At 45.0% G+C, this 21959-nt stretch overlaps 1 protein-coding gene and 1 long non-coding RNA gene across 5 annotated transcripts in view; both read right to left on the reverse strand.

Annotated features, from left to right (window-relative positions):
• ACER2 (alkaline ceramidase 2) overlaps positions 1-10389 on the reverse strand; it is a 33337-nt gene extending 22948 nt beyond the window's left edge. The window contains exon 1 of one of the 4 annotated variants that reach the window (XM_061425195.1): positions 9312-10380. In XM_061425195.1, coding sequence (XP_061281179.1) covers positions 9312-9419 — 108 coding nt within the window. In that variant the 5' untranslated portion in view covers positions 9420-10380. Of the gene's footprint in view, positions 1-9311 lie in introns of all 4 variants that reach the window. The other 3 variants (XM_061425198.1, XM_061425196.1, XM_061425197.1) reach the window with 3 other exon arrangements.
• Positions 10390-12605: 2216 nt separating this feature from the next.
• On the reverse strand, positions 12606-19863 carry LOC133252560 (uncharacterized). The gene is made up of 2 exons (XR_009737972.1): positions 15079-19863; positions 12606-14936 (listed from the first exon to the last, which is right to left on the reverse strand). It is a non-coding gene; the product is annotated as an uncharacterized LOC133252560 (long non-coding RNA).
• Positions 19864-21959: the final 2096 nt, after the last annotated feature.

Below are 21959 nucleotides of genomic sequence, written 5' to 3' on the forward strand. Positions count from 1 at the left end.
TGGGCCCACGTGAAGGGAGGGAGTGCCTTCCTCATTTCCCCCTTTGTAGCTTTAAAATGGCATCATTTTATCTTTCAGACTGGATTTGAGTCTATTATCTCTCCATAGGTCACCTGGCTTTTCTGAAAAATCAGACTGGACCACCTAACTCTAGAATCTCACCTCTAATTTTTTTTAATTTCTTTTTGTCTATCTTTTTTTAACTAGGGGGAGTCATAGCCAATTCTTTTTTTCCCCTAGATTTTTTTAGACTGAGGTAAAATTCACGTAACAAAATTAACCATTTTAGGAGTATATAGTTCAGCAGCAGTTAATGCAAGTATAATATGCAATCATCACCTCTATCCAGTTCTGAAATGTTTCCATCACTCCAAAAAGAAACCTCATATCCATGAAGCCGTCACTTCCCCTTTTCCCTTTCCCCAGTCCCTGGCAACCACTAATCTGTTTTCTGTCTCCACAGATTTGCTTATTCTGGATATTTCATCAAAGTGTAATCATGCAATAAGTGACCTTTTGTGTCTGACTTCTTTCACTCAGCATACTGTTTTGGAGGTTCACCTGCATTGTAGCAGGTAGCAATACTTTCTTTTTACGAGTAATATTTCATTGTATGGATACCACATTTTGTTTATCCAATGTTCTTACAGTGTCCTTAACAGTGAACAATGCTGCTATGAATATTCATGTCCAAGGTTTTCAGTATTTGTTTTCCATTCTCTGAGTTATATCCCCCCAAGCTAACACCGCTGGATCCTATGGTAATTGTGTGCTTAACTTACAAACCACAAGACAATTCTCCACAAAGGCTGAACCGTTTTACACTGCTACCAGCAAGGTCCAAGCGTCCTACTTTTTCCACATCCTTGCCAACTCTTGTTATTTTCTGAGGTTTTTATTTGCTTTGTTTGTTTAATAAGGCCATCCCAGAAGGTATGAAGTGTTAGGGATAGTCAGCTTCTTTTAAACTTTCACCTCTAATTGAGGAGTAAGGAGCTCCTCGGGAAGGACTTGAGCATGCAGAGGAGAGGAGATGTGCAGAATGTTTAAACAACAGCTGGGTCTAAATGCACAACACCAGGGAGGAAGGGGTGAGAGAGGGGTCAAAAAAGACTAAACCCTTTCAGAGACAGAAGATGGAGTAGATGAAGTCTGGAAAGCCAAGAGCATGGGGGCTTTCAAAAGGAAAGACTGGTCACTCATATTAGACAACACAGAGCAGGTCTCAAGGAACCACAAGGGTGGGTGCCCAAACTGAACGAAAGGAGCCAGGGTAGAAGGGCTTTTCCAGACCTGGGAAGTCACACTGAGGCACAGCTAAACAAAATGCATCGGCAAATCCCGGGACTGGAGGCGCAGTGCGGGTGGACCCTGGCAACATCAGTAACCAATGGACGCCTCTGTCACCGTCTGGGAACAAGAGGGGATGGGAATGCCAGTCTTCAGAAAGGGGAGAAGCATAGAGTGGAGAGAGAGAAAGAACAAGATCTTTTGTCGGAGTGGGATAGAACAAGGCTGCTGCCTTTGGTTAAAGTTCAAGATAAATCCCTCATGGGGCTGCATCCGGAGCCCCGGGGCTGCATTCCGGAGAAGCGGGTGCCTGGTTCTAGTTGGCCCATTCTGATGGGGACCTTTTTCTCCTTCCCCCATTGGAGCTACTGGCAACCCTGGGTGAGAGTCCGGATAAATGACCACAGCAGTCCCAGGCGGTATGCAGTGTCCACACTTGGGAATATAGCCAACTCTCTTTTATTTACTAAAAAGCAGATAAGGAGGGATTCAGGACAAGGCTGTATGTAATATCACAGCCTTTAACTTTCCATGGAGTTATTTAAAGAACCCAAGATCTCAAAAAAAAAAAAAGAAAAGAAAGAAAGAAAAACACTCAGATCTTTAAGAGTTAAAATGAGAGACCTTACCAGTCGGACACAACTGAGCTACTAAGCACGCATGCATGTGAAAGATGTTAAATATTTTATAAGGGGATGTTAAAGTAATGGCCTGGAAAGGCTCCCAGGCTAGCCAAGCTCAGACAGGCAGTCACCCACAGACGTGGGGCCAGCATCCAACCACTCTTTCCACTGCCCAAAGCTGACTTTTTTCACCTTCGATCTATCCACCCACATTCTGACCACCTTGGCTTCATGCTTCGATTGGCATCTGAAAATTCTGAACTGCATCACACATTGTGTACCAATGACCTTTAGGTGATTTAAACATCGCTCTCTGTTTTGTTAAACACAGAGGCAGAAGGAATTAAAGGTGAAAGGGGAAGGAGGAGAAAAATGGGATTGTGATCCCATAGGTAACTCTCTCCTCTCGTGTACATGAGTATGTTCTCCATGTAAGAAAAAGAATACCTTACAAAGCTCAAGTCTGCCTTGCTAGCCTCCTCCCTGGGGATACCCACTCTTCTCAGATTCATAATCCTCAATTTCTTTGCATTTATGTAAAGATATTTATCATATACATCACATATTGCAACATTATATTTTGGCAACTTCCTTTTCTCATTCCACAATACACCCTGCTAACCTTTTACCTTCTTAAGTCACAGAGATTTGCCACACCTGCTGAGGGTCCTGCAGAAGGCAACACTTCACTGAGCCATTCCACTAATGGTGGGAAGCGCACTGATTTACAGCCCCACCTAACAACTCTGGGGAATATAACACAGCTTTTCACCCCAGTACAGTCATCCTTCTATATCCTTGGGGGATTGGTTTCAGGAGTCCCTTGGATACCAGACTTTGTTGGATGCTCAAATCTCTTACATAAAATAGCATTATATATGCAGTATGCATATAACATACACACATCCTCCTGTATACTTTACACTGATTGTAAAGTATAAATTTACACTTTACAATGGGAAAACAATTTTTCCACAGACGGGGGGAGGGATGGTTTGGGATGATTCAAGCACACCAGTGGGTAGCGGCTGTAAATACAGATGCAGCTTCGCTTACTTGCCCACTGCTCACCTTCTGCTGCCCAGTTCCTAATACGTACTAGTCTGCAGCCCAGGGTTGGGAATCCCTGCTTCAAATCATCTCTAGATTACTTACAATACCTAATACAATGTAAATGCTATGTAAATAGTTGCAGGTATACAGCAATTCAAGCTTCCCTGGTGGCTCAGATGGTAAAGTATCTTCCTGCAATGCAGGAGACCTGGGTTCGATCCCTGGGTCGGGAAGATCCCCTGGAGAAGGGAATGGCAACCCACTCCAGTATTCTTGCCTGGAGAATTCCATGGACAGGGGAGCCTGGTGGGCTAAGGTCCATGGGATCGAAAAGAGTCAGACATGACTGAGCAACTGACACACACACATGCAGCAATTAAAGTTTTGCTTTCTGGAACTCTCTGGAATTTTTTTTCCCAAATATTTTCAACCCACACTGGGTTGAATCCACAGATACAGAACTATGGACATGGAGAGCCGACTGTATATGTTTATTGCCTCAAATCCTCTCAGTCTCCTTTGCTTCAGCCATGTACAACCATCTATGGCCAAGCTGTCCCTTAAAAGCTATGCCCCATGATGGCCATAGCTGTCAATCTATGTTAGCGCTAGCACTGTACACAATGACTTTTAAATTTACACACAATTCACAAAAACATGAGGTAGTTAAATACACCTCCAGTGAAATTATGATAGCTCAAGTATTTTTAATGCCCGTATCAGAGAGTTCAATTTAGAAACACTATTTAACAGATAGTTCCAAATAACCCTGAAATCTCAGTATTGCTTCTGTACAACCCATCTACCAATACTTGCTGGCCTCCACTGTGCCTTTTTAAGACATAAATCTATGGGGACTTCCTTGGCAGTCCAGTGGTTAAGACTTCACCCTTCCCTTGCAGGGGACATAGGTTCCATCCTAGTCAGGGAACTAAGATCCTGCATGTTGCACAGGAAAAATTAAAAGAAAAAAGACATCAATCTATGAAAAGGAAAAGCCCAAATTAGAGGGAGATGCTCCCCAAGACAAAAAGAGGAAGGAACTCTGAAAGAAATGTGGGAAAGCAAATGAGTTGTGGTTAAAAAGATTCAATGGCTCCATGTCTACTGAGAAAACGAAACTTCTCCTCAAAGTTACGTAGCTCACTGAAGTTGAATAGTTCAGCCAAGGGGTATTTTTTAAAGCCCATTGTTGGACTATCCTTTGGAGAATTGGCTTGTTTAGTGCCTGCCTAACAGATTTTGTTTTAATTAAAAGGAAACCACAATTTAAAAATTTATTATTTCCTTAGAGAGTTCCTCATTCTGTGACATTGCACCAAAATAATCTCAGGAACACACTGCAATCTCATCCTGACGCATGCGATTGTGCATTTTCCCAGACAGAGGGCAAACACTGACAAAGCAACAGGCTGTAAATTCTTTTGAGCAACAAGTTCATAAATAGCTAACAGACATTACCCTGGCTGAGGAGACTATGTATCTTAATCGAATGCAGGTTTCTAATGATCCATTCCATTACGGCAGGCCCCCTTTCTGCCTCTGGGATGACCAACTGTCCTAGCATGCCTGGCACTAAAGAGGGCTTCCCAGGATATGGGACTTTCAGTTTTAAAAATGGGAAAATCTCAGGCAAACCAGAACAAGTTGGTCACCCAGCTCAGAGGCCTTCCTGCAAAATCTACCCACCTCCCACAGTATACCACCCAAAGAGAGGACTAACAACACTTCGAACTGGGGTCTCCTGCATTGCAGGCAGATTCTTTACCAGCTGAGCTACGAGGGAATCCCACAAACAACACCTCAGCCACTTGTGTATAATACCTCTACTGTGGTCCTCACCACCCAGGTGACTATTTGCGGGTCTGGTTTCTGTGACAGGCACACAGTTGCCCAGCAAGTGGATGGCTAGATGGATAGAGACTGACAGACTGACTGATAGATAATCCGGCCCTACAGAGAGTAGTCTGTGGCATATAAAGGGAACTCCACTTATCTTGATGATGGGGACAGAGCTGAGTAGGGGAGGTGACAGACCATGGGCTGATTTTAAGCATGTATTTTTCTTCAAGACTTTTTTTCAGCACCAGTTCATTTCCTTCTGTCCCTCTGGGTCCCCAACAGAATTCCCAAAGGCCAAGCTAAGTGATTAAAACACAAACCCCACTTTCCTCCAAAGCTGCTAGGTCGTGGATCTTTCTCTGACTGTGACCAGGCCTTAGAATGTAAAAAGGAACTTAATTCAATAAAACTTGTATTTAGAAGAAACAGTACAAAATGTGCACAGGCAAAAGGCTGTGGAAGGGCATGATATGTTCTTGGAAGAGATATTTGGGCTTGGCTGACGCAAAGGATGATGACAAGATTTAAAGCAATGGAGATATGTGGGCACCAAAAGCAAAATGCTCTATACTCCCAAACATCGCCAGTAAGAACACAGATCAGAGTACCTTCTCTGGTGGACCATTAAACAACACTCACTAGTCGTCAATACTGCCCTCAACACAGCAATTTCCTATCTAGAAGGAAATGGCAACCCACTCCAGTGTTCTTGCCTGGAGAATCCCAGGGACAGAGGAGCCTGGTGGGCTACCGTCTATGGGGTCGCACAGAGTCGGACACAACTGAAGCGACTTAGCAGCAGCAGCAGCAGCAGCAGAACTAGTACCTGGAGAAGTACATCCAGATGCCTATTTGAGGACATTCATTGCCTAACTGTTCAGAAACCAAAATGAAAACAATAAACAGGAACTGCCCTAAATGTCCATCAATAATAAATTGACTGGTCAACCCATTAAAGGGAATACTATATAGACACTGCAAAGAAGAAAATAATTCTATACAATCCAATATGGGATTACCTGCAAGACAAATCAAGTGAAAAAACAAAGGTGTAGAGGAATTTCTGTAGTGCGATCTCAACTGGGCTGGAAAAAAATCTGGTTGTGGTGTGTATATACACAGGCCTCCCTGGTGGCTCAGGCAGTAAGGAAACCGGCCTGCAGTGCAGGAGACCTAGGTTTGATCCCTGGGTCAGGAAGAACCCCCGGAGAAGGAAATGGCCACCCACTCCAGTATCCTTGCCTGGAGAATTCCATGGACAGAGAAACCTGGCAGGCTACAGTCCATGGGATAGTAGAGAGTCAGACACGACTGAGTGACTAACACTGTGTATACACATGTTGCACAAGTATTTTCTATGTTTACACAAATACATGCTTTTTACATGCTTTGAAAATGTCTGAAAAGATATATAAGAAAGGGTATTTTTCACTTTATAACTTGCATATTTTTTTAACCATGATCATGTTGTTACTTTTATAATAAACAACAATGGCAAAAAACTACTTTAAACGACTTCCCTGGCGGTCCAGTAGTTAAAACTGCACTTCCACTGCAGGGGGCCTAAATTCCATCAATCCTTGGTCTGGGAACTAAGATCCCACATGCTGCAAGGTTCGGCCAAAAAAAAAAATCCCAAAACTTTTTGTTCCATATCCACCACCATGACTAGCCAAAAGATCAAATGGTCCCAATGCAGGAGTTTTAAGTTAAAGAATGACTAAATAATAAATACCTATACTGTGCTAAATAAATTTAAAGTAGCTATAATGACATTTGCATCTTCAAGAGCAGTTATCTTAGTAGGGTCAAACGGACCATCCAAGTTCTAACTCTAGATCTGCCATTTTCTTGACCTTTGCAAGTTTCAAAATCTATCTAGGCCTCAGTTTTCTCCTGTATCCAATGGATGTAATAAATAGCACCCACTGCTGAGGGTGACGGTAAAGGACCCTGGGGAGCTTCAACAGCAAACTAGTGGTGGCCAGGAGTGACTGCAGTTGCAGGAGTGGCAGCTGACCACCAAGATCCATTAAGAAGGTTCTAAACCCCCCCTCTGAGTCCTCCTGACTTTACATCTTCAATTTTTCCTCAATCAGTAATGGTTATCATTTTATTGTAAAATAGATAATTAGGCCTGCTGCCTTACTCTGAGAATTTAATGAGATGAAGGAAATGGCGCCCCACTCCAGTACTCTTGCCTGGAAAATCCCATGGATGGAGGAGCCTGGTAGGCTACAGTCCATGGGGTCCCAAAGAGTAGAACATGACTGAGCGACTTCACTTTCACTTTATCACCAAGTAGCTCACTGTCTTCCCTAATACAGGAGTAAGATAAGCATGGGTTTGTTCTGTGACAAGGATCAGAAGATAACTAAGACGTGGGAAGGAGAGAAGGAAACGCTTTTTGCTAAATTCTTTGGATCTACACTCTACAAAGTCTGATGGCCGACTTCTCTGAAACCCTCAGTATTCGCACTTTGCTAAAGCAAATTCTGTGGTTTACAAGTATGCCAAAGAACAAGGTTTGTCAGGGGGACCAACAGAGCTAATTAGCCACAGATGCTGCAGCTGAAGATCAACAGCTCATTTCTAATAAAGACTTTAGCACTCACTGCGTAACAGCTCCAATGAAACCAGATTAAAAGTAAAGACAAAAATAAGCTCTCCTCCTCATCCAGCACCCTGGGGTTGACTCGAAGCAGCTATACACTAACTTTTTTGGCCAAATAACTAGACCTGACTCTACTGGCCTCAGACACCACAGATAATTACCTTGCTGGGTACGTGAGAATCTGTCCCCAGGCTGTCATTTCTTCTCTAACTTTGGTGAAATCCTCAGTAGTACTCTCCACTTACAAATGGAAAAACTGACCTACTGCCTTTGAAAGCACCCAGCCCTGCCCCAGTCCATCCTCTGTGGGCAACTGTCCACACCTGACTGCATACTCTGAAACAGGTTGTACAATAGGTGGAGGGTGGCCACCTCTGATGACCGCATGTGTCACAGCTTCTAGGGGCAGCAGAGGACCAGGTTTCCTTGCAGAATTAACCCAGTCATTTTAAAAAAAAAAAGGAATGTTTGCTGGGAGGGCAGCCCAGGAATTCAGCACTGAAGGGAGGGAGAGTGCAGGCTCTGGATCATGGTCCCAGCTCTGCCAGAAATGACCACAGGGCCGCTCCCCTCTCCAGAGTCAGTTTCCTCAACAGAGAATAGAAGGATGGGGACAAGCTCATGGAAATCCCTCCAGGCAATAAGCATTGACTCAAGCCCAGGACATTTTCTCCAGCAAATCAAAGGGGAAAATCCTAAGGAAGAAAGTCAAAATTCACAGTGACTCACATACCAGGAGTTGCTGTTTTCCATATTACAGCAGTGAAAAGATAAGCTGCAGAAATGGCCACACCAAGTCTCACATTTGGAACCATATTTGGACTTGGCAAAAAGAATAGACATTTCCTTCCCAACTGCAGGCCTGGGCTTCCCAGGTGGCACAGTGGTAAAGAATCCGTCTGCCAGCGTAGGAGACGCAAGAGACACGGTTTCAATCCCTGAGTCAAGGAAATGACCCACTCTGGTGTTCTTGCCGGGAAAATTCCATGGACAGAGGAGCCTGGCGAGCTACAGTCCATGTGGGTCACAGAAAGTCGCACACAACTGAGCACACACACACACAACTGCAGGTTTTCCCTCCCACGAAAAACTAAGAGCACACAAGATTCTGCAATGGGACAGTTTCCTCTGGACCACAGCTACAGACCCAGGCAAGTCCAGAAAGCATACACACACACACACACACACACACACACACACACACACATCACTGCCAAATTTCCCTTTCACTTCTCTGGCTTAGTAACTGCACAGAGCACAGGCCTAGGGAAACTGATCTAGGGGCTAGTGTGAGGCTCAGTACTAAAGGCAAGAACTCGTAGTAATTAACTTGATTAATTCTGGCCCCAGGTAACTCGACCTATTATTGATGTACTTGGCGGGGCAGGGGCGGGCAGCGCCAACCTTCGGAGTGGCCCCCGCCCCACAGACCTGCCTGGAGGTCACCCCCTTTCCCCGACTCCTAGAGCAGGTACTCGGGGTAAAAACCGCACAATGCAACCCAAGTGCGTCACACCACAGAGATCCTAAGGGAGGAAAGGGAGTAGTCCCCGCGGTTTCACCGCTCCCAACTGACCCAAACTGGAAGAATGGGCTGACACGGAGCACCAGCTCCGGGACGGGTGGGAACCAAACAGGACAATAGAGCCATCAGAAAGAAATGACCAGAGGAGGAGGATGGCCCAGATGTCAGGGACAGAGACTGGAGAAGAAGACAGATGGAGAACTGGAAGGCGCGCAGGGTAGGGGGCGTGGGTCGACTTTGGCCGCGGAGCGAAAACGCCCCAGATGCACGCGTCGACCAGGGTCCTGGCTCCAGGTGCAGCGGCTGCGCTGGGGGACAGCCCCCTCCCGCCAGCCCGTGCCATCCCCGCTCCCGTGCCCCGCACCGTGTTGTAGAACTCGGCGATGGCAGGCACGATGGTGTAGTTGTCCTCGCACCAGTCCACCTCCGAGCTGCCAGCCCGCAGCTGGTCCCACCAGTGCGGGGCGCTCATGGCCACTCTGGGGCATTGGAGCAGAGGCTCCCGCAGCCGAGACGAGGCCAGAGCTGCTGCTGGAAACCAACGGTGGTGGTGGTGGCAGCGGCGGCCGCGGCTTTATGTACCACGGGACAGCCGCCGGATGTGGCGCCTCCTGGGCCGGCCTCTCGGGGCTCCGCTCTGTCCTGTAGGACGTGACTGGCTCTCGGACCCCTCCCTAGGCTCCGCCCCCTGGGGCAGCCTGCAGGACCCAGGGCGGCCACGCCCACCCCAGAGGCGGGATGTGCGGGGGACGGGGGCACGAGGGGAGGCGGGATCGGCCCCCTGCACCCGCTTCTAAATACGCCTGTTCCCAGCAGGTGGCAAAGGCTTTGACAGGCCTGCCCCCGCCCACCTTCCGGCTCAGACTTGCAGGCGCCCCCTACCCTTGTTAAGCGAGTTGTGACAGAACTCGCCCTGGCAAAACTTAAAATTAAGGAGGAAACCCAGGGGGACCGGACCCCTACGGAATCTTGGGGAAGTTTGCTCAGACTTGCCTGTGTGATACGTGGGACACCCACTCTCACGGCGGAGAAAAGCCCTCAGTCCCTCCGAAGTCAGTAAGGGATTGCTTGGTGCGGTGGGCCGGGGCAGGAAGACCTTGGGGACTGGAGTAGGGGACCAAGGACTCTCCCACGCAGCCTCTGCCACCCAAACCCTGTTGCTGCTGCAATTTTGAATACTTTCCTGCTCTCCGCCCCTTGGACTCCAATGCTAGAATAAAGTCTTCTATTACCCATCGGGTCAAACTTCAGCTATCCGAACCCCCAAAGGATGCAGTGTGACAGGTATGGCACCTCCAGAACACCCTAGGTACAAGAGATGATGACGCATATATTGCACTTACTATGTACCAGGCTGGAGAAGGAAATGGCAACCCACTCCAGTATTCTTGCCTAGAGAATCCTGTGGATGGAAGAGCCTGGTGGGCTGCTGTCCATAGGGTCACCCAGAGTAGGACACAACTGAAGTGACTTAGCAGTAGCAGCAGCAGCATGTACCAGGCACTTGTTGAAGAGTTTTCATGCGTCACTTCATGCTCCCAGAGGAGATCCCCTCATTCGAAAAGTCAAGAGGACCTTTCTGACTAGACCTGCTCAGAAAGGTTCCCTGGAGGTAAAAAAAGGGAGGGGGTGCCACCCCATAGTAAGTGATGTTGATACCCATGGTCTTCTTTGCTATAATACATCTTGGCCAAGAGATGCATGCACACACATGGGAGAACCCTAAGATACACCAAATACAGACGCTGAACCTGGCAAAGCAAGATGACTGGCTAAAGGAAACCCAAAAGAAATGCCCCATAAAAGTGATTCAAGCTACTGCGAGGATACGACTCTCTCTCTCACTCTCTGAACCTGCCTGTGTGCCTATCCTACACGTGTACTCTTTTCCTCCTAATAAAACACTTTACTTGTTTCGCTTCTCTCTGTATCTATATGGAAATTCATTTCTACACAGCTGACAGGCCAGGGCCTTGTCACTGACCACTGGTCCCTGGTGGTCTAGTGGCTAGGACTCAGCACTCTCACTGTCGAGGCCTGACTTCAATCTCTGGCCAGAAGCGGAAATCCTGCTTCAAGCCTCTGCAGGCCCGGGTCACCTGAGATCATGTAGTTTCTACATCAAAGCTAATCTAGTCCCACCGATATCTGGAGAAATAGTTTTGGTTGGTCATGGCTCTCATCCTTCTTCCTTGGGCAGCTCCAGAAATTCAGCTCAAGATAGCAGTGGCAGAAGAGGCCCTTGTCAGGTGACTGTCACTAGGCTCTCCTTGCTCCAGCCTACATAGTACCCTGAAGGCCAGCACCTCCCCAGGGCCTTACCTCTCTCTGACTTGACTCTCCACTTGGACCCTGGCTAGGGCTCCAGGGCCTTATGCCCCCAGTGTCCATCTTCCACAGGTTCCTGCACAGCCATTTGTTTATCGTTCCAGACCTCCATCACTGGCAGAAACTGCAGGCCCCAACTCCTCTCCTATACTCCAGGAAACCCAGCTTTCACCCCTGGGAGCCAGACCACACTTCTCTGTTCAACTTTGTCCCAACTCCTATCCTGTCCTCTTCCTAGACAGCCAGTTCCACTGTGTCCTGAAAAATAAAACACCCATTTAACCCAATAATCCCATTCCTCAGCATATATCCAGAGAAAACTATAAAAGGTACATGTGCCCTATTTCCATAGCAGCAAGACATGGAAGCAAACTAAATGTCCATTGACAGATGAATGACTAAAGAAGGTGTGGGGTATATATACAGGAACAATGGACTATTAATCAGCCATAAAGAGAATTAAATACTCCTATTTGTAGCAACATGGACAGATCTAGAGATTATCATAGTAAGTGAAGTAAACCAAATAGGGAAAAACAAATGTCATATGACATCACTTACATGTGGAATTTAAGAAAAATGATACAAGTAAATTTATTTACAAAACAGAAATAGACTTACAGACATAGAAAATAAACCTATGTTTACCAAACAGGGAAGTGGAGAAAGGGATAAATTAGGAGTTTGAGATTAACATATAAACACTGCTGCTGCTAAGTCACTTCAGTCGTGTCCGACTCTGTGTGACCCCATAGACGGCAGCCCACCAGGCTCCACTGCCCCTGGGATTCTCCAGGCAAAAACACTGGAGTGGGTTGCCATTTCCTTCTCCAATGCATGAAAGTGAAAAGCGAAAGGGAAGTCGCTCAGTCGTGTCCAACTCTTATCGACCCCATGGACTGCAGCCTACCAGGCTCCTCTGTCCATGGGATTTGCCAGGCAAGAGTACTGGAGTGGGGTGCCATCGCCTTCTCCGATATAAACACTACTATATACAAAAAAAAAAAAAATAACGAACAAAGACCTACTGTATAGCACAGGGAGCTAAACTCAATATTTTATAATAATCTATAAGGAAAAAGAATCTGAAAAAGTATGTATATATATATATATCCTGAATAACTTTGCTATACACCTGCAACTAAACAACACTGTAAATCAACTATACTGCAATAAAAAATAAGACTCTGTAAATTTCTAATATGGTAAATATTGGTAGATATTATTAAACAAAAGTTTTTTATATTCCTTAAGTTTTTAGTATTATAGGAGTCTTCAGATCAAAAAGGTTAAGAGCTGCTATTAAAAAGAAAGATATCCCCAATTAAACCATTTGTAAAAGATTTTTTATCATTTAGTTTGAAATATTTATTGAATGAGAGCTTTTAGACTTAGACATATATCATTATACATCATCCTTGAGCCCACAATAAAAAGAAAAATAAAAGCAGAAGAAATTCATTAAGGAATTCCTGTAGTTTCTTCACACACAGAATCTCTATTCCTCTGAATCATTTTTTGACTCAAAACTGCCAGTGTCCTTAATTACCAAGTCCTGGTGATGCAGCAATTTTAACAGTACTTCACTACTGTGTGCTTTCCAGCCATGAATATCTCATGTACACCTTTGAAAGCTGGCATATTCTTGATCTTACCTGAAGGTGTCAATAGAAGGTTTTCAGACAACGGGAAGCATGTTTATTTTCCAAATTGTCCTTGTACCATTTGTTGACGGAAACATGGAGATTACAGTCCCCAAGTCATCCTACCAGGAAAAACCACTGAGTTTGTGTGTGTTCAGGCAGTGACAAACCATCTCCTCTGTCACCTGGCCGACCATGATTATAAAATCCCATTCATTGTAAGATGTACCTAAAATTCAGCAATATTACAATGCAGAACAATGTTTTAGTACCAGTGAAATTTGGAATTTGCTGGATATTATTCATTCTTCTCTCCAAGTCCTGCTAAGAGAATGATGGGGAATTTTCTTCCTACACAGGAAGTCTTATTGTGGATGACAGTTCTGTTTCAAAATCAAAGCTGACCCCTTAGGTTCTGCCTAATTACAACTGCACAGAATGACAGTGCTCAGGCCAAAAGCCATTGGTGACCAGCATGAAGGATGCAAGTTACATTACTCCAAATACGCCTGTGTTGGCCTTCTTGGAAGTGTTTTAACATTTTTCTGATGTTTTCATCCAAGCTGTACATTGCTAACATTTTTTCAATGGATATAACCTTAGTCACTTAACACCATGACCTGTCATTAAGTAGGTGATTTTGAAGCAGACATATTAATAGAATGTTGCCTTAGAAACTGCCATTAATAGTTTAATACAAAATCTGATATCTGGAGTAAAGAGAGCTTGGGAAGACTGGGAATAAGGTGGGGAATACAGGGTGTGACAGCAGAGAAGAGGGCACAGCTGAATTCTGATGCTAAGTTTGCTGCTGGTACTTTTGGTTTAAATAAGAGTCAGTGATAGAGATCTAGGAGAGAGCAGGTTTTGGAGAACCACCCTTGCAAGGAAATCAGGATGCCAGCATCTATTTTTACAGAATTTATAACTATTTATTTTTGGTCTAAGTAAATATCTGATGATAAATATCCAGTTCAGCTGGTCCCACAAGTGGAAATAAATCATCAAGTAACAAAGTCTGCCTTTGGAGGAAAAAAAAAGGGCAAACACTTTTGTAAATGAAGCAAGAAGTACATGATCAAAGATGAAATTTTCTGCATTTTGCTGTTTGGCCAGAGTTTTTTATCATTGGTCATGATTGAGGCTTGTTGTTTAGACCAGTGATTCTCAAGGTATGAGACCAGTAGCACCAGCACCACCTAGGAATTTGTTAGAAATGCAAATTTCTAGGTCCATAGCCCAGACCTATTGAATCAGAAACTCTGAGGATGGAGTCCAAGAACCTCTAGCTCAACAAGCTCTCCAGGTGATTTTGACCCACATTCAAGTTTGAGAATCACCGTTTTAGTCAAAGCACTCATGGTAGCGATAAAAAATTCACTCTGGACTATATACTTCAGTCGCTCAGTCGTGTCCGACTCTTTTCGACCCTATGAATCGCAGCATGCCAGGCCTCCCTGTCCATCACCAACTCCCAGAGTTCACCCAAACTCATGTCCATCGAGTCAGTGATGCCATCCAGCCATCTCATCCTCTGTCGTCCCCTTCTTCTCCTGCCTCCAATCCCTCCCAGCATCAGGGTCTTTTCCAATGAGTCAACTCTTTGCATGAGGTGGCCAAAGTATTGGAGTTTCAGCCTCAGCATCAGTCCTTCCAATGAACACCCAGGAATGGTCTCCTTTAGGATGGACTGGTTGGATCTCCTTGCAGTCCAAGGGACTCTCAAGAGTCTTCTCCAACACCACAGTTCAAAAGCATCAATTCTTCAACGCTCAGCTTTCTTCACAGTCCAACTCTCACATCCATGCATGACCACAGGAAAAACCATAGCCTTGACTAGATGGACTATATACTTAGCTTTCCTGAAAAAAAAAAGAAAAAACAAATCCAAGCCAAAACTGCAGCTGCTGCTGCTACCAAGGAAAAGAGGAAGAAAAAAAGAATCCAGTGAAGGAAGTCATTCTTTCATCAGGCTCATCAGCAGGAAACTAGGGCTCAGAGTCTGGTCCCTTCTCCAGCTAGGAGAGAAACAAAAAAAGCCACAAGTTTTTGTTTTTTATCTAAGACAGTCTCCAGGCTCAGAAGGCCATGGGGGAGGGCTGCAGAAAGCAAGACGTCACCAGGGAAACACTGGTGCAACCACTCCAAGAAGGTGGCTACCTTTGCTGCCGTGGGTGCTCTTGGATTATTTACTGACAGTCATCAGAGGGCACTCCCTGCAGTTGTCACCAGGCCTCTCTTCTTCTCTAATCTGCCCTGGAAAAACACAAACAATGTTAGGACTGGATGTATAATAAAAGTAAATTGATTCTAATTGAAAATCTGAGGCTTTGCCCATGCCTGAAGTGCATGGAAGTTGTTAACATGTGTTTTGACCACTGCTTTCCGGATAGAGAAACTGTTCCTTTGTTAAATAACTATAGCTTGCAACAGGATAGCAGCAATTTTGAGCACCTGTTTCATGCCAGGCTCTATAGTAAGTGTTCGGTAATTACAAGATGAAAATATCACTCTTGGCTTCATCGAGCTTAGTCTAGTAGAAGCCACAAACCATTAGAATACAGTTGCTATAATGGAGGTTCAGACACAGAATGTGGATGCAAAGGGGCCCAAGTCTGCACTGAGACCAAGAAGGCACAGCAGAGGAGGCAGCCTCCAAACTAAGATGTACAAGGTATACAGTATTTTACCAGGCAGAGCACTGAGGACGGGGAGTTCTTTAGAAGAAATAATATGTGCAAAAGGATGAGGGTCCAAGACAGCATAATCATTCAGGAAACTTCAATACAGTTCCAGCAGGAAAAGTCACAGGAGACTGAATTAAAAGACTGATAGATGATGTGAAAAGAGTAGGTCTTTAGGAAGGAAAACTTGATGGATGAAGAATAAAATAGACATCAGAAACTATTGATAAAGTCTGCCAATAATCCAGGTGCCCAATATGGGCACGATTAAGAAATGCATTTATTCTTTTGCATCATTTACAGAATTACTGAATATGCTATGTGCCCTAGACAGTTTTCCAGAGGCCAAGGATCAAATGGTGAGCAAAGCAGAAGTTGTGTCTGCCTTCATGGAGCTTGCAGTCTAGGAGGAAAGCCAGAGATTAAATATTGCATAAATAGTTCATTACAGTTATGCTGCATGCTATGAGAGAGTACAAGTCCCACGACTGCAAAGAGCAGGTGATGTGATCTTGTCTGAGAGTACCAGGGAAAAGGCTTCCCTGAGGAAGTGAATCCTAAGCTGCAAGAAGTGAAGGTTGAGGCAGGGGTAAAAGGAATTGAAATAAGGAATGCAGCAGACATAGAAAATAGGAGTTGTGATAGGTTGCACTATTGATTCCAGATACTCGACACACTTTCCCAACCCACGGATGTGGGACTTGAGTTTGCCAATGGCTGTGGCAAATGAAATGTGCACGGAATTGATTTGTCCATGACTGAGCAGAGGATTTGAAAGTGATTTCTAGTTCTGCCATTCCTCATTTCCCTTCCCCAAACCCTGTTTTGGGACGGCGTCTTCAGCCTGGATCCCAGAATGAAGAAGACAAATAGAGAGCCCAGAGTGGGAGTCGGTCCACAATCCACTCATAATATAACTTCGTGCTGTCAACCATGAAAACTGGGGGGAATTGTTTCTTACCCCAGCGTAACCTAATGGTGGCTGACAAATACAGGAGAATAAAGCTTAACTGCTGATTAGAGGTACAACATAAAAGAGTGGAGGAAAAAAAATGGAAGAGAACTTCAAACAGTGTAGCCTGAGCAATTAAAATTAAGTGACTGGGTTACTAACTTGAAAGGGAAGATAAGATAGAAAATAGTGATTTAGGCTTTGTATTAAATTAAAGGGCAGGCTGAATATTTGGGGAGACATGTTCTTTCAGTAACCAGAAAGGTAAATTAGGAGACCAAGGACAGGTCAGGATCAGAAAGATTTGTGGATTGTGACTTTAAAGGTGACATCTGAGCCCTGGGGTAAATGAGCTCACTGTGGGTAAGTGAGCTCACTGGGTCTCAGGAGAGAAAGAGAATGGAGGCAGGCAGAGGGCAGATCCTTGGGCATGGCTGCATTTCTCAGAGGCCTGAGTAACAAGAGGCACAAGTCCTGACAGACCGGAGCAGATGTGTTGGGTTGAGAAAAAATCAAGGATGCAACATCACCTACAAAGCAGCCTTGTCCCCCCAAAGCAGTGAACCTAAACTAGATCAAAACTACCATTCACGGGAGGTGAATCACCTGGAGATCTTGTTAAAAATGTTAAAAATGCAAATTCTGATTCTATAGTTCTTGTGTGTGTGCTCAGTCGTTTCTGACTCTGTGTGGCCCCTGGACTATAGCCCGCCTGGTTCCTCTGCCCATGGAATTTTCCAGGCAAGAATACTGGAGTGAGTTGCCATTTCCTACTCCAGGTAATCTTCCCAACCCAGAAAGACAAGCTGGGTCTCTTGCGTCTCCTGCATTGGCAGGCAGACTCTTTATCACTAGTGCCACCTGGGAAACCCAGGTGGGGTTGACTGGGGTCCAAGATTCTGCATTTCTAACAAACTCCCAGGTGATGCCAGTGCTGCTGGTCTGTTCACCAGATTTTAGAAGCAGGGCTCTGGGAATGGAAGCAAGGATAACATGCAGATGCAGTCAATAAATTCCAAATTAGGACTCCCTGGTGATCTAGTGGCTAAGACACCACATGCCTCATGCAGGGGACCCAGGTTCGATCCCTAGTCAGGGAGCTAGATACCACATGCCACAACCCTGCATGCTGCAGCTAAGACCCAGCACAGCCAAATAAATAAATAAAAATAAATATTAAAAAATAAAATAAATCCAGATTAAGGGAAACCCTTCATGACAACCTCATTTCTTAAAACAAAAAATGAGGAGGAAATTTCTAGATTTTCTCTAGAGGTGTAACAACCAATAGCAATTCTTTGTTTAGATCCTTAATCAGGGTATAAGCAAATGTTTTTTAGAGCAAGTGCAGAAATGTGAACACTGGATATTTGCTATGGGGGAATTATTGCTGACTGGAGAGGTGTAGTGACGATGATTACATTTTAAAAGGTGATTCTTCAAGAGGGTACATACTTTATGATTCCATTTTTATGACATTCTAGAAAAGGCAAAACTAAGGAATTAAAGGGCTTCCCTAGTGGCTCAGACGGTAAAGCGTCTGTCTGCAATGCAGGAGACCCGGGTTCGATTCCTGGGTTGGGAAGAGCCCCTGGAGAAGGAAATGGCAGCCCACTCCAGTATTCTTGCCTGGAAAATCCCATGGATTGGAGAGCCTGGTAGGCTACCCTCCATGGGGTTGCAAAGAGTCGGACACAACTGAGCAACTTCACTTTCACTTTCAAGGAATTAAAATGGGCTTCCCAGGTGGCACTAGTGGTAAAAAACCTGCCTGCCAATGCAGGAGACATAAAAGACTCAGATTTGAGCCCTGTGTTGGGAAGATTCCCTGGAGGAGGGCATGGCAACCCACTCCAGTATTCTTGCCTGGAGAATTCCATGGACAGAGGAGCCTGGGGGGCTGCAGTCTACAGGGTCGCACAAAGTCGGACATGACTGAAGCGACTTAGCACATACTCGTGGTTACTTGAGGATGGGAGTCGGAGTTGGCTTCAAAAAGGCACAGGGAAATTTTGAGGAGTAATGGAACTATTCCATTTCCTGGGTGTGTGGTTATCTGACTGAGTTTCTAAAACCTCAGAACTGTACCTAAGAAAGGAAAATTTTACTGCATGTATTAATAAGTTATACCTTAATAAACCATGCCAAAATAAAAAATAAACCCCCAAAAAGGGACATGATTGTTTAGAGATACATACTGAAATATTTACAGATAAAACATTTCTGAGATTTGCTTTGAGATTTGGGGAAAGGGTGTTGGTTTGATCGTATAGAGGGAACGACATTGGCTTTAAAATGGTTTATTGTTGAACCTTAGTGGTTGAACCTGGGTGGTAGACCTGTAAAACTAGTCTCTCTACTTTCGATGTGTTTAAAATTTACCATAGTAAAGAGTTAAAAAAAAAAAATTACAGCAGCAAAGGGCTCCGTTAAATAGGATGTCTCCATAAGCACCTATATACCCCAGAGCACCAGAAAGGCAGGTTGGGGAACAAGTTCTGGGGGCTCCATCTTCACCAGGAAGTACCCTGAAAGTAGCAGTTCCGGTCCAACCCGTGGTTGTTACCTTCTCCTTCATTCTAAGGGACACAGGCCTGGCAGGGAAGTTATTCTCACCTGAGGAAGTGAATGGCAAAGGGCCTGAAAGGCACCTCCCCACCCCCAGGCCTCGGTGTGAGAAGGTCCTTTCACCAAAGGAGGCTTTGATAAACAAACCTACTATCAGCAGCCGGGGTGGGGTCCAGGCGGAGCTGTGGCCAAAGACTCCTTGGAACCAGGAAGCTCAAAAGGTCAGGGACTGGTTAGTACCACGCCTCACAGTCCAGGGGCCCTTGGGGCTGGGCTCTGTGGCTACTGAGATGGGTCGGGAGGGGTCTCCGGCACGTCAGAGATATCACACCTGCTCACCGTGGCCTATACGTTTCACGCTGCCTTCATTCTGCCTTGTCTTCAGCCTTTCGAACACCAAGAAACTCCTTGAGGAAATGGAGGTGGGAGGAGACCAGGTTGGGGTAAAATGTGAGCAAAGGGCAAATGAAATTTATTCGGTGGAAAAAAAAAAAAAGGTACACGATTGGGCAGGAGCTTGAAGAAGAGTTATGGGATGGTCTTCTAGTAGAGGAGGGCCTTGAGCAAATTTTAATGCCCAGATAGAAAAACAGATTGAAAATGTAAAAGAGATGAAGGAGATGCAAAGAAGTGAAATATAATTTGCCTGGAGAGAAGGGACACCATGGAGTAGACATATTGTTTTGTCCCAGAATCCTCTCCTTTTCTGGGACCTTCTCCTACCCACCTCCCACCTTCCCCTGCCCCCACCGCCATTCAGCTGGCTACCATAGGAACAGCCGTGGTAACACCCTGTGACCCAACTCCATGGCTAGAGTTCATTGACTTGGCTCAGGCTGACTAATCAGAATGCACCCATGGGAATCTGGAAGCAGAACTGAGCTCTTCCAGTTTCATCTAGCTGTCTAATGGAATGGAGATTTGAACTGAGGCACTATTGGTAACTTGTTCCAATGGATGGAGACGTAGGCAGAACTGGTACCCAGCATAAGAGAATAATGAAGCAAGTGTCCTAACAGAACTCTATGCAAAGAAAGAGGGGAATATGGAGGCTGTATATGAACACCTGGACACATGTGGAGGGTGAGAGAAGATTGAAGCAATTCATTGTTGTTTAATCACTAAGTCGTGTCCAACCCTCTGTGACCCCATAGCCTGCACCCCACCAGGCTCCTCTGTCCATGGGATTTCCCAGGCAAGAATACTAGAGCGATTTGCCATTTCCTTCTCCAGGCAATCGTCCCGCCCAGGGATCAAACCATTGTCTCCTAGAGCTCCTGCATTGGCAGGTGGATTCTTTACCACTGGGCCACCTGGGAAGCCCCAAAGCAATTCATACCTCTGCAAGAAATGGGAAGAAACACTGTCTACTGAAAAAGAGAGGTCCAGGTAAGAGGTCAAGGGCTTTAAAGTGAAGAAGATTGGGGCCGAGAAGATCTTTTTTTTTTTTTTTTTACTAAATTCTCTAATCGTTATAATAGTTGGAGGCAAGAATGTAAAATTTAGTATCTTCTGTAGATAGAGACAGTCATTACCAGGAAGGTTACAAGCTAGACACCAAGAAGAGCCACAGATTTTTCTTCTTTCTAATTAGCTGTGCAGCCTGGGGAACAAATGGTAAGTTAGAGGACACTTGACCCTCCTCTGAAGTGTGAAAATGTAAAGAAATTTAATCCTAGAAATATCTGACAATTCCCAAAGTGAGTGGACCCACCACAAGGGCTGGGATTTCTCTCCATATGAAGACATTACGAATGTATTTTAGGGTATGCATTTTGAAGAAACCTTTGACAGGATTTATAGTAATATTTTCAGAGAATAATTCGGGTATCTCCTTGCAGATACCAACGAACTACAAACAGCTCATGAATTTTCGTCATGGCGACCTTTCGGGCCAATCAGTGAGGAACAGGAAGTGGATGGGATTGGACCCAGGCTATATCTGAGCCACAGCTCTCCCCGCCCCCTCTCTCTGGTGCTTCTAGGATCTGTGTGGTTTCCTACTGGATGACGACTTCGACTAGATTAAATCCCACTCTCAACTTCCACTCATGGAAGAAACTGCTGGAACCTCAGTGCCAATTTTTTATGAAATTGCCATGTGAATTTGTTGAGTCCAGAAGGTGTGTTCTCAGTAATGCCTCAAGGCTGTCCACCAACTGAATTAATACAGCATCTCAGCACCAAGTTCAGCCTGCCATCTCCTCCTCGTAGCAAGATCAGCCTAGGCTGGAACCCTCAGGGAAAGCCTCCCCAAAGCACCACAGCTTAGAGGGAGGGGAAAGGAAACATTTCTGGAAATGAGAGTGACAGGAGCAGAGTTAAAGGGATGTAGGTGATGACAGGTGATGATGTGGTGAGGATGGTGAGGACGACTAACGCTCATTGAGAGTCTACCATACTCACTCCCAGAGCTGTTTAACTCTTTCCAAGTGTAAGTTCATTTATCTCTGACACAAACTCTATAAAGAAGGTATTACCACTATTTTACAGATGGCGAAATTAAGGAATGGAGAGAATGAAATGCATAAGTTGTCCAAGGCCACATAGCTATTAAAGAATGAAAATAGGTGGGACAAAAAGAAGATTGCTGTGATATAGTGACTTAATCCGATTAAAAAAAAAAAAAAGATTTATTCTAGTATTTTTCTTGTCATCCCCTTTCCTTCCTGCCCACCACCAAATATTTCATCAACATATGCCAGAGCTTGTTTTCCACAAACCTGCAAAAACATCCCTTAGCCCCTGACCCAAGGGGTGAGAAAGCCATTGTAATTCTTGCTCCTGCATATACTTAGAGGAATACTGGCAAGAAGTTTTCCTAACTTCATTTCTTT

The sequence above is a fragment of the Bos javanicus genome, chromosome 8 (assembly GCF_032452875.1).
Source record: "Bos javanicus breed banteng chromosome 8, ARS-OSU_banteng_1.0, whole genome shotgun sequence".
Classification (NCBI taxonomy): Eukaryota; Metazoa; Chordata; class Mammalia; order Artiodactyla; family Bovidae; genus Bos; species Bos javanicus.